At 49.6% G+C, this 18,846-nt stretch overlaps 2 protein-coding genes across 2 annotated transcripts; both read right to left on the reverse strand.

Moving 5' to 3' along the window:
- Positions 1 to 9,873: 9,873 nt before the first annotated feature.
- LOC120684474 (leucine-rich repeat receptor-like kinase protein THICK TASSEL DWARF1) lies at positions 9,874 to 11,415 on the reverse strand (the record flags this gene model as incomplete). The annotated part of the gene is made up of 1 exon (XM_039966328.1): positions 9,874 to 11,415. A coding segment is annotated over one exon (1,188 nt), but the record flags the coding sequence as incomplete, so codon positions are not given.
- A 4,344-nt stretch (positions 11,416 to 15,759) lies between these two features.
- LOC120686817 (receptor-like cytosolic serine/threonine-protein kinase RBK2) lies at positions 15,760 to 17,822 on the reverse strand. Its single transcript, XM_039969025.1, has 4 exons — positions 16,941 to 17,822; positions 16,601 to 16,816; positions 16,329 to 16,487; positions 15,760 to 16,062 (listed from the first exon to the last, which is right to left on the reverse strand). The coding sequence occupies exons 1-4, from the start codon at positions 17,820 to 17,822 to the stop codon at positions 15,850 to 15,852; spliced, it is 1,470 nt and encodes a 489-aa protein (XP_039824959.1). The 3' UTR covers positions 15,760 to 15,849.
- Between the last annotated feature and the right edge of the window lie 1,024 nt (positions 17,823 to 18,846).

Genomic DNA, 18,846 nt, shown 5'->3' on the forward strand with positions numbered 1-18,846 from the left:
CGCGAGGCGAATCTATTAAGCCTAATTAATCTGTCATTAGAGGTTGGTTACTGTAGCACAGCATTGTCTAATCATTGCATAATTAGGTTCATTAGATTCGTCTCGCGATTTCACCATGGGGTTATGGAATGGGTTTTATCAATTATTCACATTTAATACTCTAAATTAGTGGTCAAACGTTGTAAGTTATTGTAGCGTGTGGAAATTTTTGGGAACTAAACGGGCTAAAAAAAAAGATAAAAAAATTGACCTGAAGCCGAACGCCACATGTTCACGAGCATTGACTTGCATCTGGGTGTTTCCAAGCTTGAGGTCGCGTCCAGTCGATTATTGGGGGTTGTTGGCGACCAGACCGCGGCGTCAGAGCCTGCGACCCCGACAACCCGTGACCTGAAACTAATGGCCGGCTGCTGCAGCTCCTGCTCCTGTTCTGCTCCTCCCCCTGTCGCCATCTCGCATTCCGCAACGGGGCCGTCCTAGCAGTCAGGACGGCGGTTGTTGCTGCCAGCCTACCAGCTGCCGCCCAAGCCAGGCCAGACACGGCCGGTGCTCCGTGCTCGTCCTCCATCGCCGCCTCTCTCGCGTGCCGGCGACGCAGAACAGCCGGGCACGCACGGTTCAGGCTTTCAGAGGTTCAGACGGCACCACGGCACAAAGGTCTTGATGATTAGATGCATAAAAGTGAACTTGTAAATTATTGGATCACTTTCGTTTGTATTTGGTAATTATTATTTCACCATGAATTAATTAGGGTTAAAAAATTCGTTTCGCAAATTATAGACAAACTGTTTAATTAGTTATTTTATTTAGCTATATTTAATATTTTATATATGCGTTTAAAGATTTGATGTGATGGAATAAAATTTTGGAATTTTGAAAGAACTAAACAAAGACAAAGTTGGCAAAGCCAGCAGAGGGCACTACTCGCCTATTCGCCTGCCACTGCCCGCCACTGCGTGTCTGCAACAGTAGCATACCATGGCATTTGCATCTAGCATTCTAATCAGAATGGTCATTAGCCCAGCTGCCCTGTTCCATCCTTTAATTGCTCCTGTCCTGGGCTGAGACTGATCACTAAGGATTCGGTAGGTTTCTAGCCGTGCGCCCGTGCCATGGGCTCGTGGGACATGGACCATGATGGTCTGCTCGGCGCCATGGCAGCAGAGGCGATGATGCCTCATGATGCAGCAGAGCCAAGGCATGTCTCTCCATGTAAACATTTGTCTTGTGCAACGCTAGAGAGGAAGAAAGGCATCCATGCTTCTCCTAGTGCTAGGCAACTATGCAGGCATCATTTCGCTCTGCTCAAAGGTTTATCATATCCAGCGGAAAAGGCCCCCGCGCTCCTCCTCGGGGTGGCTCGGGCGGAAGCCCAAATCCTTGGCGCCGCCGACCCTCCAGCACCGCCCCCTCCCCTCGCCGTCACCCGAGCGGCCGCAAGGAAGGTGGCGGCGGGGCTCCACTGCCCTCTCTCTCCTTTTCTCCCCCCTCGCGCTCTCTTGGAGGTGACCTCTAGCCATGGCGGGGGCGGCGTGCTCCGGCCGTCCGCGGCTAGCTCCGGGCTGGGGCCGGGCAGATCCGCCCCTTCGGCCTCCGGATCTGCCTCCCTGGGCTCTTAGCATGCCGAGATCTTGCTGCGGGGGGGGGGGGGGGGCGCCGTCTGCCGGTGGCGCGGCATGCGTCGGGGGCGCGGGGCGGATGGCAGCAGGTGGCGCGTGCATCGGGCTGCTGCTCGACCTGGCCGTGGCGACGTCGGCGTCCAGTCTCGGCGTCACCCGGCAACGGACGCGTGCGCGGCCGCCGGTGTGGCGGGACTCAGCGCGGTTGCGGCAGCGCTCGCAGCCGGCACGCCGGCGACTGCTCTCCCGGTGGCATCTCTGGCGCTGCGGGCGGGCTCTTGGTGCCGGCATCTGTGATTTGTGCGGCGGTTTGTCGGCAGCGCCGCGGTGGCGTGGCCGACAGCGGTTTGCTTGGGCTTTTTCAGCGTCGTTGTGGTGGCGTCGTTGAATACGGCCATGCGAGGCTCCCTAGCAGCACCATGGTGGTGGGGCTGGTGGTGCCGCCGTTTACATTGCGATGATGATGCGGGTGAAAATCCATCCCTTCTTGGGATGACGTCGATGGCGCCCCTAGCGTCAATTCCTTCCTGAAGGCGACGTTTGGCATCTCTACCACGCGGATGGTGTTGTCGTGCAATTCCAGCAGCGGCGCTTGCTTCAGCAGTGGTTACTTCTGAAAGGGCATTTTTTTATTTCTTTTTTTCCTTTTTTTTCTTTTCTTTCATTTTTTCTTCTTTTCAAAAATTCAAAAATTAGTTTATGTCGTTGGCAGGGTGTTGGCTCGTGTCGATGTCCCAATCCGACCGAGTGAATTTTTGTTGAGGCTGGTGTCGATGTCCCAATCTGACCGGGCAGTATTGAGGTCTGGGTCGATGTCCCAATCCGACCTGGGCAGTCGAGTTTGAGAGGAGTTGTGCGGTCTTGTTGGCCGGTGGTGGTGTCGTTGTGGTTTCTGTTGTGCCTAATCTGGGCGTTGTTTCTTCTTTTTAATATAAATGGCAGCTCTTCTGCCTGATTCGTTTCAAAAAAAATCGCTCTGCTCATGAGGTGTCTGCTACTGCTAGTATGTGAGCAACGCAAGCAAAGCCCAAGACCCAAAGACGGAAAAGATTTTAAGGCCATGATTCCTTCTGAGTTGGGAGGTGGAAAGTTGCAACTGCTTGCTCGATGGATTACAGTGAGATGTGATGCTCGGTGACAGCCAGATTAGTTGCAGCATCATTTGGTACGGCAAGTGCAGCTATGAAGGCCAAGAGGAAGGAAGGGTTGGAGGCCATGATTAAGTTTTGGGAGGTGAAAAGTTTCTGCAGCTTGATCGATGTCAAGGAGATACAAAGCTCAGTGACAGACTGACAGCCGGGTTACTGAACTTAAGCATGATTTGGCACGAACTTGTTAGTATTGATCTCCACCAGGCCAGTCCAACGACTGGGCCAACCTTGACTCGCGTCCTGATCAGGGACGCCTAGCCCAAGATGAGGCTAGTGGGCCCCCGTCGCGCAGCCCTATAAAGTGGAGGTGGGACACGAGGTTGGTCGCCGCCACTATTCCCACCGTCCTAACCCTAATCCGATCTAGAGAGGGGGCTGTCAGCGACGGGAAGCCCCACCGTGCCGCGCCGTCGCCTCCACTGGCTTGCCGTCGACTACATGGTCGCCTCTACATTGCCGCGATGTACCTCTGCAACCTTGTCATCGCCACTGTGACGCTCTGCACCACGCATCGCTGCCGTAGAGCAGATCGTCACCAACGAACCAATGATGGGCAACTCGAGTTCCTCAAGAACTAGTGAGTCACCCATCTGATCTACCACTAGATGGTCCTAAAGTATCTAACAATGGTATCAGAGCCGATCTAACGAAGTAGATCGATTTGGGAATGCATCCAAACTCAGATAGAAAAAATTACAGAAAGGAAAGAAAGAAATTCGATCCAAATCGGATTGATAGAAAGAGACCCTAACCCTAGCAAGAAAGAGAGGCGGCGGGCTTCCTACCTGCGCGCACCACCGCCGGCCATCCACGACGCCGCGCGGGATGAACGGATCGGGCCGCAGCTCGCCGGCTTGCCGGCGCTCCGCCGCCTCCGACTGACGCCGCGCGCGCATGGGCTCTCGAGCACCACCGCGAGGCCGCTTGACGGCGGCGCGACCGCGCACAGGCGAGCGCACACACCGGCGAGGGGACCGGCGGGGGCGCCGCGGCCTTCCTCTGGCCGCCATGGCTAGCTGCCGTTGCGTGTTGCACAGAGTAAATAGAGGAGAAGGGGAGGACCGCAGCCACGTGCAGGTTGTGCCGCTCCTCACCGGTGCCGGCGGAAAAAGGGGGCGGGGCCACGGCGGCGCCGCGACCCTCCGGCTTCCATGGCCGCCGCGGCTTGGCGCAAAAGCAAGAGAAAGAAGGGGAGGAGAGAAAGACTGGGCTCGGGGCCGCACGGCCACAGCACGGCCATGGCGCCTCCGCCCGGACCGAACGGCGCGCCGGCAAGAGAGCCGCCGGCGGCGCCGTCGGTCGGGCCCGAGAAGAAGGAGGAAAGGAGAAATGTACTAGGGTTTCCAGGGGAGGAGCAGGCCGCGGCGGGTTTTGATCCCGCGCGGAAGGCGGACAGCCGTCCGATCGCGTTGGACGGCCAGGATTGAGGCATAGGAGCCGAAGCGGGCCGAGCTGGAGCGCTGCTGGGCCGGCTGGGCCGTGCGCGAGCAGGCCGTGCGCGGGGCGCTGCTGGGCCTGCTGGGCCGCGCGCGAGCAGGTCGGGCCGAGCTGCTGCTTTTGCTGCTGGGCCACATTATTGGCTTGTACAGTGATAACGCTTAATCATTTTTAGAAGCATTTCCTCGATGATGTTTTTATAGATTTGATTCTCTATTCAAATTTGAACCAACGGGATAATTTGTTTTAGAGAATAGTAAAGTTTTAAAGTAACATTGCTTCTGAATATGAATATGTTCAAATATTTTCGCTGCAAAGTAAAAAAAAAGTTTCATCCTCTATTTAAATTGGAACCAACGGGAAAATGTAAATAGAGGAGTAGAAAGATATTGTTTTAAAGTTAAATTATGGTATTGTTGTTTTCTAAGCAACGTTGATGATAACAATATTATAATTTTAAGTTCAATGATAAATCTCTGACTTTTTGCATCAGAATGAGCAATTTTTCAGAGAAAAGAGAAAGACAAAGAATTGTTTTTGAAAAGAAAGAAAAGTTTTCCGCTGCAATAAAGAAAGATAGACTTAGATGAGTTTTTTTCCTGTGGGAAAAAGGCAGCCTGTGAGTTTAAAGTTAAGAAAAGCTTCCGCTGTTGTAAGTCAAAGAAAGATGGTTTTGGCACCATTTTGCCATTGTAAGTGTTAAGTTGAGCATTAGTTTGCTCTTAAAAGAAAAGAAATTTAAAATTTATTATAATGTTGTCATTTTCTAACCAAAGTTGATGATGGTAATATTATAATTTTTTATTCTAGTCATGAGTTCTATTTCTGCCCAACAGTGATATAGAATTGAAAGTAAAGGAAAGTTGCATGTTTTAATTTGGACCAACATTAAATTAAGACATACAATTCTTCCCAAGTAGAGAGAAATTAACAGATAAAAGTTTATTCCGATCAACGCTACAGATAAAGTTTTGAGGTTACTCAGCTGTATAGTTGAGGTTAAGAAAGAAAAGTTCTTATTCCATTCTGTTTTTTTAGTTGATATGGAAAAGAGATGCAACTGTTTTCGAAAAGTTTTTGGTTTCTCTCACTAAAGTTTTGCGAATATTGTAATTCATTAAATTTTCTGATTAAATTGGAACCAATGGGAATATTTAATCAGAAAAGAAAGTATATGTGCATGTTTTAGTCATTGTGACCAAAGTTTTATCACTATATTATGTTTTTTTCTTGTCCTTCAACAGTAAAGATAATGGTTGAAATGAGTTTGACGCACGTTAAATTGGACCAACGTTGAATTAAACATGCGGTGCAAATGCCTTTCAAGTTTTATACCGCATGTCGGAAAAGTTTTTGGCACTTGTGTCACTTATGACAGGAAAAGTTGTGATGGATCATGTGCTACTTGAGTATCACATAAAAGTAAAGAAGTCTGGGGAACTTTTAAAGTTATCCCAGTAATTCTCATGCACTACTATAGTGACTTGAAAAGAATCGAAGGATAAAAAGAAAGTTGTATGCGAACCAAGATTGCAAGCATGCCTTGCAAAAGTATAGCATAATGAAAAATTTGATGAGTTCTTGAAAGTGCAACAAATTAAGAACTCTGAGGACCTCTTGAAAAAGAACGAGGAAATGGTACTCCCATTATTTTGTATGACTTGGGCATATGAATAAAGTTCTAATAATGAAAGGCTCCCCGTTCACAAGTGTTAAAAATAGTTTCGAAATTATGGCAGCAAAATTTGTGCCATATTTCGATTGGGAGAAAGATTAAAATTTAGAAAGAATATCCCCGCAGAGTTAAATGCAATGCATTTTTAAAGAAAGAATGATCTATTAAAGAAGAATATGACCGAAAAGGGAGTACAACGGTCACAACATTGATACCCCAATTACAAAAATAAGTGAAGTTCCTGGAGTTTTTCAGCTCCAAATAGGAAGAAAAGATAGTCGAGTCTCAAAGCAACTGAAAGAAAAGGTGATGCTTATAGCACCTTATGAGACTTATAAAGATTAAACCCAAATAAAAGCTTGGAGATATTCCATCTTTACAATAGATGGGATAATCTGGGGGAGTAAAGTATGTCAAGAAATAAGGCTTGAAGAGAAGTGAGACCGTATGTTCACTCCTATTATTCAAGCACTACAATTGTCTCATCATATGTTGAGGTGTCTCATTCATCGAAGTGGTAAGAAGTCATGGAAGATGTCATGAGACTTAGAAGTTCCAAAACTTGTTTTGGAACATAGAATAAAATCCTAATGGAGCCAAGACAGTAGACTATAATGGGTCTACAAGATTTAAATGTGACTCCAGAGGGAACATATAAAGTTGCTAAGCGCGACTTGTGTCAAAAGACTTTATGCAAAGAAAAGGATAAGTTATAGTGAGAAATTTTATGCTGTCTCATGAAAGGATTCCTTTAGAATCATAATGACATTGATGCATACTAATTTTAGAATAATATCTGATGGATGTTGGTAAAATATCTTCCAATGAAGATTTGTACGAAAAAATGTATATACATGACATAACCAAATGGTTTTTGTTGTGGAAAGAAAAGAACATCTGAATACCATCTGATGAAATCAGAATAGTGGTATCTAAAGTTTCATGAGAACAAAAAAAGTTTTGGGTTTTATGTAAAGGTCAAGATGACAAATTGCAAATATGCAGAGTTCAAAGATGGGAAATTTCTTTTCCCACAAAGTTCAAATAAGGTTATTTTGACCTCTAAGTTTTGATAAGAATAATCTCGGTGAAGAGTCATTCGCTCTAGGAAAGGAAATTCACCAGGATAAAAGAAAAGAGGGTATCAGGACTATCGTAGAGAGCATACTTAGAAAAGAGTTCTAAAATATATATAGTATGCATGCGAGTAAGCCTACGCCTATCCTATTGTCAAGGGTAATAGTTTTGGAATTTTCAGAATTCCAGGAACCGTTATATGATCGATCAAAAGAAAAAGGTTTCATGTGCTTCAGCTGTTGGAAGCAAAATTAGTGCTAAAAAGAATTTACCCTGATATAGCGCAAGTATCCGGGACATTTTGGCAGAAGTCCAGTCCAGCAATAGATCACTGGAATGGAGTTATAGAATGTTTTGCATTTTTACAAAATATTGTCAGCCTCATGCTAAGTAAGAAAGGAACATGTACTCTCAAAAGATTGTGAGTAAAAAGAATTAAGTTTTGGCGAGATGTTTAGTGAAGCCCACAGTAGTAGCTAACACTCGCGCTTGGAGTTTTATTGTGGAAAAGCTCCAAAGCAAAATAGTTGTGATTCATGGGTTGTGTACCCAAAGTTTAGCATGATATGAGGCTACAGGACAAGCAAAATGGTTAAGAAAACCATTACCCGGAATTGATAATGGTAGACAACAGCAATATACCATTTGAATGTTATCACTCATATGGCAACATGTTAAGTGTGCTGCCAAACACATTGACAATGGCTTATATGTTGCAAAGGAGAAAATCCAGAATCATATGAAATCATGGAGCACCAAAGTATCAAACAAGTGTTTGCGGATCCGCTTACCAAAAGGCCTACCGCCCAAGTCGACATGGGTTTTACGGGAGGCCTATGATTTCTGGATTACTAAAGGGCCCAAAGAAAGGTTAAGGTCTTGTTTCAATACAGAAAGGTGCATTGTGGCTGTTAAGTCTGACGGTAACTAATAACCGTCATGATGAGGCACGCCCTACATACTGATCTGCAATGAGATGAGACCAATAGCAAAGCGACTAAAGAGAAAGTAAAGAGTTAAGTTCAAATTGAGAAATTTTAAAGTACAAAGGTGAGATCAAGGGGGAGAATGTTAGTATTGATCTCCACCGGGCCAGTCCAACGACTGGGCCAACCTTCTCTCGCGTCCTGATCGGGGACGCCTAGTCCAAGATGAGGCTGGTGGGCCCCCGTCGCGCAGCCCTATAAAGTGGAGGTGGGATTAGAGGCTCAAGACACGAGGTTGGTCGCCGCCACTATTCCCACCGTCCTAACCCTAATCCGATCTAGAGAGTGGGGCTGTCAGCGACGGGAAGCCCCACCGTGCCGCGCCGTCGCCTCCACTGGCTTGCCGTCGACTACATGGTCGCCTCTACATTGCCACGATGTACCTCTGCAACCTCGTCATCGCCACCGTGACGCTCTGCACCGCGCGTCGCTGCCGTAGAGCAGACCATCACCAACGAACCAGTGATGGGCAACTCGAGTTCCTCAAGAACCAGTGAGTCACCCATCTGATCTACCACTAGATGATCCTAAAGTATCTAACAGAACTGAGCTATGAATTCCTCGGATTCCAAGAGATCTTGGGGGCACTGTCACTTTTGCTCTCAAGTACTCTGCTGGTACTTACCATCTTTGTTAAAAGGTTAAAACAAGGTACTGTTAGAGCAAAGACAGGCAGGCAGGCAGTTAAGTGTTGTTGCACAGCTTTGCAGGAGGTACTATACTACCAAGAATCCGATATGTGGAGTTGAAAGGCTAATGTAACTGTAACTGTAATGCCGGATGGTTCTGGTCAAATTCTGATTCTTCCTGGATCCTGGGCTCCCAAAGTGAACTTGGAAACAGGAAAATATGAGAAAGTTAAAGGACGTAAAGGGTGAGGGGAGATGGTGTCCATTCTTCAACTCTCTCAAAGCTAATTCTGAAAAGGAAAATGCAGAATCTTGATTCAAATGATGGGTTAAAATTATCTGGAGCGAGCATTTTATATGGACAAGGGATCATGAGGATCTCTCATGCCGAATTCGAGTAACTTTTTGGCCTGTGATTTCGTATGGACCACAAGGACAATTCAGAAACAGTCATATTTTCCCGAGGCAAGCTTATCCGAACGTAACCATTGATCTGAATACTGAAAGGGAGGAAGGTAGGAAAGAAGGGAGAGAATGAATGATCATTCTCCAACTGTAAAGCTAAAGTTCAGAAAAGAAAATGCAGTACCCTGATATATGCATCTCTTGAACAGTTTCCAACAAATGCAAGGTAAATTACGAGAGTTGTCAATTATGTGGAGCAAAGTTTATATGAACTCATAAGAGTCAGACCACAAATCTGTCCTGCAAATTTTGAATCACTGGGAATCATACATGAAAACATATGCTAAGATCAGAGAGTGATCATTCTTCAACTGTGAAGACAAAGTCCAAAGAAGAAAATGCAGTATGTTGAGTGTATACATTCAGTGGACAGTCTCAGCAGATGCAAGATGAATCAAGATTGCTCTGAATCCTGTCGAGTAAAACTTATATGAATTCATATATAGGAACCATGGGACAAATGTTTCATGCAACATTTGAGGCCCTATTTGGAACAAAACTTCTTCAGAAGTCCCTATCACATCAAAAGAAATCTTACTATTTTATAGTATTAAATAAAATCTGTTTATAAATGTTTTTTGACAGCTGAGTGCTTTTTCGCGGGACGAATCTAATGAGCCTAATTAATTCAGAATTTGCTACAGTGATGTTGCAGTAACCATTCGCTAATCATAGATTAATATACCTCATTAGATTCGTCTCGCAGTTTAGCCCCAGGTTTCTGCAGTTAGTTTTATAATTAATATTTATTTAATACTTCTCAATACTAAAAAGTTCCAGAGACTTAAAAAAAATCCCTGGAACCAAACAAACCCCGAGTAACTTGAGAATCTCTGTATCAATCCAGATGACAATGCTCCAACTTTTTGGGTTTTCATTTGATCTGAGTTGAGACGAAACAACAGGAACCACCTTAATTCTTACTTTTCCTTTACATAAACTTTTTCCTATGTAATTTGCAACCACTTAACATTGGCAACCCGCCCGATCCGCCGTCCACGTGTCCTACCGACAAAATCACAGCCCTATATCTCCGGATTAACCGCAAAATATACACCAAGAAGAATTATTACTAATCACTTGTGGGTCTCATGAGCCATGAGACTTGCCTGACCACCATTTTTTACCCTCTAAACCCAAGGAAAAACCTTAAACCCCATCCATCTCCACCCAAGCCATGTCAAGAACTCACCCCCTCCGGCCGCGGCACTGCGCCTGTGGCCGGCGCCGCCCCCTGCCGCCCTTTGCCGGGCACGCGGCCACGACGGCCGGCGGCGGCGCGACGCAGTTCCAGTGCGCGCACACGGCGGCGCTGGCCGGGACGCCGCCGACGGCGATCCCCGTCAGGAAGTTGTCCTGCAGGAAGAGCACCCGCATCCGGTCGGCCTCCGCCGCCGCCGCGACCTCCCGCGGCACCTCGCCCGCGAAGCGGTTGCCGTTGAGGTAGACCGCGCCGGCGGTGGCGAGCTCGGCGGGCACGCGGCCGGACAGCGCGTTGTGGCTGAGGTCCACCGTGGCGCCCGGCGCGACGCGGCTCGCCGGCCGGAGCTCCCCCGAGAAGGCGTTCCTGCGGAGCTGCAGGTACCCGATCCGGAACGCGAACACCTCCCCGGGAACCTCGCCGGAGAACCAGTTCCCGCCGAGGTCGAGGAACGCGAGCCTGGGCAGCCGCCGCAGCACGGCGCCGACGCGGCCGGAGAGCCGGTTCCCCGCGAGCGAGAGGTACACGAGCGTGGCCGGCAGCGGCGGGACGCCGCCGGCGAGGCGGTTGCCGCGGAGGTCGAGGTGGACGAGCGGCGCGCGCACGGGGGGGATCCCGCCGGCGAGCGCGTTGTGCGAGAGCACGAGCGTGCGGAGGTCGCGGAGCCGGAGCAGCGCCGGCGGGAGCGCGCCAGAGAAGGCGTTCCTGCTGAGGTCGAGGGTGCGGAGCCCGGGGGCGAAGGCGGGCGGGAGCGGGCCGGAGAGGAGGTTCCCGGCGAGCGCGAGGAACCGGAGCGCGGGCAGCGCGGCGACGGCGGGGGCCAGGGACCCCGTGACGCGGCCGGGGACGAGGGAGACGGAGGCGAGCGCGGGGAGCCGGGCGAGCGCGGCGGAGGGGAAGGCGCCCGCGAGCCCCGGGGCGCCGGCGCGCGGGTCCCCGAGCGCGAGCGCGACGACGCGGCTGCCGCCGTCCGGGGACGCGGAGCAGGACACGCCCGCGAAGCCGCAGGGGTCGGCGGTGAAGTCCCAGGACGCGAAGAAGCGGGAGCCCGGGAGGTCCGCGAGCGCGCGCCGCACCGCCTGCAGCGCCAGGTAGTCCACCGGGTGCAGCGTCGCGCCCGCCGGCGGCGGCGCCGCGGCCAGGAGGAGGAGGAGGGAGACGAGCGCGGCGGCGAGCGGCGGGGGGAGGCGGCGCGGCGCGCGCGCGGGGCTGCCCATGAACAGCTGAGAGGCGAGGCGGCGGTGGTCAGGTGGTGGCGGCAGCGGAGCGGAGCGGAGCGGAGCGAGCTCAGTGGTTGAGTGGAGTGGGGTGGTGAGCTTGGGGAGGTTCTTTGAAGCGCGTGCGGGCGAGGCGGGTGGGCCCCGCGCGCGGAGGTGCCAGTCTGGCGGACACAGACGGCTGGGACCGGGGACGGCGGGTCCCACGTGGCAGCGTGGACGAGCCGTGCTTCGGAAGCCGTGGGGGTGGAGGGGAGGCTCGGAGCTGTGGACTGTGGAGTGTGGGTGGAGGTCAATGCGACTGCGCGAGCGCGGCGTGGTGACAGTGACACTGCCATGTGGGCCCCGGATGGGGCTGGGGGAGGCCAGTGACACTGCCATGTGGGCCCCGGATGGGCTTGGGGAGGAAGCCGAGGCCAGCTGGCTCGCGCTGCCTTTCGTGCAGCCACGCCGGCCCCGTCTCACTAGCAGGTGGGTCCGCGCTACCCGTGGCCGGCGTCACTCCAGCTGCACTGTGGATGACGTGCGGGCCCCGCGCAGACGCGGCCCACGTGACAGTGAAGACCGCACGTGGACGTGGAGGCAGCTGGGGCGTCCTCGCCGGCCGCGTTGGCGGCAGCGGGCCGTGGGCCCAGGTCCCTTGGGAGGGGCGGCGGGGCCCAGTGGGGGAAAAGCGAGCCACTTTGACAGTTGTTGGGTGGGGGCACCGAAACAGAGGGGGCCCAGGTGAAGCCGGGCAGGCAGCTCCTCCTCATCCTCAGGCTGCCAGGTGGGCCCCTAGCTCGCGCACGAATCTCGGCGCGGCACGCCTCCAGATGATTGTGAAGCTTTCGTTCGAGGCCTGGGAAGCCGAGACGGGAAAGGAAAAAAAAAAAGGGGTGTGTTTAGTTCCCACCAAATTTCCAAACTTTCCATTACATCTATCACATCGAAACATTAAATATAGCAAATAACTCATGCATTGAGTACTAAATGTAGTTAAATAAAAAAAACTAATTGCATAGTTTTGATGTACGTTGCGAGACGAATCTTTTGAGACTAGTTAGGTCATGGTAGGACAATATTTACCATAAACAAACGAAAAGTGCTATAGTGACTGATGTGACTTTTTCTCTCTCTTTTCATCTCATCTAAACACAGCCTAGATGTGGATGTGGTTGGCAATGGCGGCAGCAGCAGCATCTTGGTGTTGCCCTTGTCATGTTGCGCTTTGTTTCGCCCTAATCATGGGTTAGACGAAGCTCGCGTTGCAATTGCGAGAGGGGACAAAAAGGTTGCTGCCCGCCAAGCTAGGCTCTTGTCTACTTGTATAATTCAAAATTCTAAAAAAAAATTCGGCATCTAAATATTTAAATCTAGACGAAATAAAAAACACATTGCACAGTTTGCTTATAAATCGTGAGACGAATCTAATGAATTTAATTAGGCCATAACTAGATGCTAAATTACTACAGTAATGCTATAGTAAACAACTTCTAATGACGAATTAATTAGTCTCATTAGATCCGTCTCGCGATTTAAAGATAATTAATTTTATAATTAATCTATATTTAGTACTTCGAATGTAGAAAAAATCTCTTTTAAAAACTTTGTGACCAAACTTGACCATGACCGCGCTTGCTTTATCCAAACGTCGTGTCGTCGTCTGCCGTCGCATGGCATCGCGAGCAGCGCCGGCGCCGCCCGGCCCTTTTCCTTTCCTTCCCGGGCGGCGCACCTCGAAGCAGCAGGCAGGGCGCCTGCGTGGACGTTGTGCGCCCCGGTGTTAGGCTCCGGCGAGCTCGGATCGCCGCGCACCGCCGGCGCCGCAACGGACTCCATGGCATGGCATCCAAATATCCAATCCTCCCCCATGGCCTGACGGCCCATGTTCTTTCCAGCAGCGGCGTCGAGCACGGGCAGCGCCGGCGCCGTAGCAGGTGCTGTTGCCGCATTTGGCCACGCAGGGGAGGGACGGCGGCGCCAGATGCCATGCCACTGCTGGCGGTGTGTTCATTATTAACTCTCCTGTCCTGGGAGGTAGCTAGGTTATTACAAAGGACACTGAGAGTGAGATCTCAGTCGGCGTCTCGTCTACCTGGCGTTGCGCCACGCCGATGCGGCGGGCGACGCCGGCCATTGCTGCTACCTGCAATGCAAGCACGCGCGCAGGGACGGACGAACCAAGGGGGATCGGCGGAGATCGAAAGGAAGGGCGCCGGCCAGCCATTGAATTGAATGGTGTGCGGTGGCGCTGACCAAACCCAACTAAACGGCCCGAACCCGCGCATTCACGCCGCTGGCCGGCTGCTCGATCGATCCGTGGCCACGTCGCCACGCAGGCAGCAGCTGCTACTTCACACTGTAGCCACTCGCTGGCTCCGATCCCACTGCTAGCTGAGAGAGCCGAGTACTACTGCTGGCTGCTTGCTCATCACCAGCTCGCTCTTTGCAGGTGCATCTACCAGAGCTCACCTCACATGCTTCATTTTGGATTTGCTTTATTTATCTGATTGCTGTGCTTTAATTTTGGGGGTGCAGGGTGCTGCATGAGACTTACTGCAAGATCCTCTCGTATCGATCAGTTCTTGTAGACAGTAAAGATTGTTTTGGCTTACTGTAATTAAGCTGGGATTCAGGTGCAGTAATTAATCTTATTGTTCTTGCGTTGGTAGTTATTTGATTCCTATGGCACACAAAGGACAAGGACTTTGATTACTCCGATCCGGCCCGGGTACAGTGACCATAAAACAGTGTGTCTGAAAAGCTGGACATCACCACGGCCACGTACGCGTAATGTGCCAGCTTCACACCAGGTGAAGGCCTTGAGCTAGCAATGGTTCTGGACTGCAGATAAATTTTTTATACTCTCTCCTTCACCACAAATTATTAGTCGATTTGATTTTTCTCGATGCATAATTTTTACTATACATTTAGATATATATTATGTTTACGTGCATAGCAAAATCAATATATCTAGAAAACCTGAAACAGCTAGTCGAAATGACTAATAATTTGGGATGGGGAGAGTATATTATAAGTTCGTAACTTTAGATGTTCGGAACTGCCACTGCATGCTGTAGTTTTTTTTTCATACATGTACATGCCTAGCTAGTAAGCAATCTTACAACCAATAAACTTGTATAGCCTTGACATTATTTGGCACCACCGCGCTAACAACCGATGAGATGTACTGTATTCAGGTTCGGTAATCTTATTATTATTAAATGTTGCAATAATGGATCCGGTACATGGATTTAGTTGTTGTCTGCTACTCTCTTATTTCCAAATTATAAGTCATTCCAAGAATTTTGGAGAGTTAAATCATCTCAACGTTTGACCAAAGTTATAGAGAGAAACACAGAGATTTATGGCATCAAATAGATATACTATAAAAATATAATTAACAAAGAATGTAATGATACTTAATTGGTATCGTAAATATATTATCTTGTTATATAAATTTGGTCAGATTTAATAAATTTTGACTCTCCAAGATTCTTGAAATGACTTATAATTTGGAACGGAGGGAGTACCACACAACATAAACCCTTAAAACCCTAAACATTTACTTTCATTGTGATTATAAAAGCATGTCCAGAACGATAGCACTACGTGCCGCGCTTAATGTCCCCAGCATTAAATCATTGTATTGTGCGAGCCATTAAAAATATCGACAGCTTTTATATAATGCTATATGTACTCCCTTCGTTCTAAAATTCAAAGCATTTTAGTTTTTTTAGTTAAACTATTCTAAATTTGATCAAATTTATAAAATAGGGTGATAATATTTTGAATATCAAATAAGAATAATTAGATCCATTATGAAAATTTTATTTCATAATCTACTCATTTGATGAGTTACATACTAATATTTTTCTCTATAGATTCGGTCAAACTTAAACTATTTTTGACTTAGGATAAAGCAAAATATCTTACATTCAGGATGGAGGGAGTACGATGCAAATTTATGAAATTCTCATTTCTCATTGTTGTACAATTCGTACATTATGAATTATTATTCCTTAGCACCATAAATTCCGCACCTTTACTTGCGCTGAATTTTCCCTAGGCACCAGGAAAGCTAAACCCAAAATGAAGAACCAATAATCACATTTTGTTTTTGCAATATGACATGTTGTCGCAAGCAGATGAATGTCCAGCAAGTGCTAAAATGCACTTCAGCTTTACTACACATGTAACATATGTATATTGCAGTTTTAAAATATTTATGCACATTAAAATTCTAGAACTTATTGTTAAAAATCTGACAAGATCTAAATTTTAATTTTATTCCCAATGCACGACGAAATGTACAGAGCTTTCTCATCAAATCATTTACAATGCACAACTTAATTAACGTGTATGTACAAAATATACACTTCAAGCACAATAAAAGGTCTTGCCTAGACTTCAAGAATAAGGACCAACATGTGTCCGTGGTGTGGATTCCCCGTCGAAGTCGAAGGCGAGCGCCTTATGGCGGCTCAGATCATCCAGGTATCCCGGGGCTGCATCGTAGCCGTCCGTTTCATCGTGCAGCTCTCCTGCTGGATGGTGGCTCCCCCTATGCCGTTCTCCCCATGGATGCACCTTCGTCCTCTCCCCTACTAGTATCTGCGCCACCTGTGCAAGCAAAAAACAAATTTTGAAAACATAAACTCAATTTTGAATTTGATATTTTCATAAATGAAACCACTTGTATGTAGTGTGTGTGTGATTTTTTTTCCGATCATGAAGAAATGGCCTTTTGCACATTGGTCACAAAAACTATATGAATTTGACTAGTAATTTTGTTAAACATAGAAAAGCTATACGTTTCGAACCTAATTTTCAAATGGTATAGATGATTTTTATAGCCAGTAGCCAAACTTGACTATGTATGAACATACCTTGCTCATCTGCGGCCTGTGGTCTGGCGAGGCTTGGACGCAGAGCTTGGCCGCCCACGCCACGTTCCGGAGCTGCTCGGCGTCGTACCGGCCGCCCAACGCCGGGTCGGCCATCTTGAGCATCTCGTCTTCCTCGCCGTCGACCAAGTACTGCTTCGCCTGCATGCACAGATCGAGCAGCTCGAAGCATGAGATCGAGATCAATGGAGGCGTCATCAGTGCGTGCGCCCATGGCCATTACTGATCCAGCTTGTTGATCAGTCCCTGCGTACCCATGAGACGAGGCTGAGCTTGGCGGCGTCGATGGCGCGGCGGCCGGTGAGGAGCTCCAGCAGCACGACGCCGAGCGCGTACACGTCGGTCTTCTCGCTGAACACGCCGTGCGTGGTGTACTCCGGCGGCACGTACCCGAAGGTGCCCTCGAACACCGTCACCTGCAGGTGCGTCAGCTTCGCCGGCAGCCACCGCGCCAGCCCGAAGTCGCAGATCTGAATGAACACGATCCAGTTTTTAACAAAGCATGCATGCACAAATCTTTTCAAAAGCAAATTTTTAACAAAAGCATGCACAATTTTTTTAAAATTTTACTTGACTACTGCAAATTTTTACTACCAGTGGCTCGTAGTTGTCCATGAGGAGGATGTTGGCGGGCTTGATGTCGCGGTGGACGATCCGCCGGGCGCAGCGCTCGTGCAGGTACTCGAGCCCGCGCGCCGTGCCCACCGCCACCCGGTACCTGGCCGCCCACGGCATCGGCTCGGCGCCGCCGCCGCCGCCGTGGAGCATCCCGGAGAGGCAGCCCAGGCGGGAGAAGGGGAACACGAGGTGCTCGCCGCCGTCGACGCCCACGCCGACGAGCCTGGCGATGTTGGGGTGGCTCACGTTCACCACGTGCCCCAGCTCCGCCAGGAACCCCTCCATCCGCTCCGCGCCCTGCGCCGCCGTCAGCTTCTTCACCGCCACCAGCTCGCCGCCGGGGAGGCTGCCGCGGTACACCTTGGCGAACCCGCCCCGGCCGACCACGTTCTCCTTGCTGAAGTTGCGGGTGGCCTTCCGGAGCTCGGCAATTGAGAAGGTGCGGAGGGACGACTTGAGGACGCAGAACTCGCGCGCCGCCTCCTCCTTGCCGCGGTCCGGCTCCGGCGGCCGGCGGACGCTCAGGCGCCGGAGCGTCGAGGACACCGCGGGGCCCAGCGGCGGGATGCGCCCGGAGAGCTGGCGCTTGGCCCGGGAGCGCCACGCCTCCGCCACGGCCTTCCACGGCGGCGGCCCGTCCTGCCGCCCCGACGCGGCCCCGTCGGCGCCGTACGTCGTCGTCGCCGTCGCGGCCGGGAACGTCGTCGTCGCCGCTCCCGCGCTGCTGGTGCCCATGGTGCCGCTGCTGTTGCTGCTCGTCGTGTAGCCGTCGTCCAGGACGCACCGCGGGGAGACGGACTCGTCGCTGTTCCGCCGCCACGGCGCGCCGGCGCCGGCGCTCTTCTTACGCGACATCATCAACTCCTCGCGTCGAGAATCATGAACCGTAAATTGGTGGCCACTCGATCAGGGCTCAAGAAACCTTGCAACAAAATCTGGTCGGCCTCTGTCTGATGAGTTCTAAATGAGATGCAATGATTTTTCTCCCCTTTTCGTTTGATTACTGTTTCTGGATTTTGGGGGATGGGTGGAATGGAGCCATGCATGGAGGTCGATCTTGAGCATGCATGGAAGAGAGCCAGGCTAGCCTAGCCAGCAAACAGAGCAAGGGAGGCGTTCTGGCGCGGTTTCTGCGGCAGGCCTCAAGTTAGGCTCAACTTGAAAACCCTGTTGGACTCTGCTGGACTGGTTGGCACAATGAAAGACGGCCAGATTGAGTTTTTAGGTTGGGTTGTGATGAAAGATGGCCTAAACAAACATGTGGAGTCTGAACTTTAAACACATGCATGTCTGGTGGCCTCATGCATGCCTAGAACTGCTTTGTTTATATTAACCTTAGTTCGTGCCTCAACAGATTTGATCAGAGATTATCATTTTCTTAGTCTCACAAAGCCGCTGCATCCAGTGCATTTTTTAAAAAACTGGATGCTGTTTTCTCATGAAGCCGGAAAGTAGCTCAGGGGGTGTTTAGTTGGTGAAAAAGTTTGGATTTGAGTAATGTAGCACATTTTGTTATTATTTGATAATTAGTGTCCAATCATGGATCAATTAGACTTAAAAGATTCATCTCATTCTAATAAGTTAAACTGTATAATTAGTTATTTTTTCAAGTGCATTTAATGTTTTATGCATGTGTCCGAAGATTCGATATGATGGGTACTGGATAAATTTTTTTTGGAACTAAACACCCTCTCAAGACTCAAAATCGGACACCACTCACGTGCATGCTGAAAGTGATCGGGTGCTCTAGTCTAAGAGGGGGAGGGGGTGAATTAGGCACTAATAAAAATTTAGACCTATGGCTCCAACTAGTTTGCACAAAACTTAAACTCAAACAAACTATCTAGATGTGCAACTAGGTTGTTCTAGTGTGAAACCCCTA

The sequence above is a fragment of the Panicum virgatum genome, chromosome 8N (genome assembly GCF_016808335.1).
Source record: "Panicum virgatum strain AP13 chromosome 8N, P.virgatum_v5, whole genome shotgun sequence".
Lineage (NCBI taxonomy): Eukaryota > Viridiplantae > Streptophyta > Magnoliopsida > Poales > Poaceae > Panicum > Panicum virgatum.

Excerpts from the sequence above, each read along its gene's own strand:
- LOC120686817 (XM_039969025.1), bottom strand. The coding sequence starts at position 17,822 with ATGATGTCGCGTAAGAAGAGCGCCGGCGCCGGCGCGCCGTGGCGGCGG. Across the intron at positions 16,817-16,940 it reads TGGACAACTACGAGCCACTG|ATCTGCGACTTCGGGCTGGC; the intron begins GTAGTAAAAATT and ends GTGTTCATTCAG. Across the intron at positions 16,063-16,328 it reads ACAGGCCGCAGATGAGCAAG|GTGGCGCAGATACTAGTAGG; the intron begins GTATGTTCATAC and ends TTGCTTGCACAG.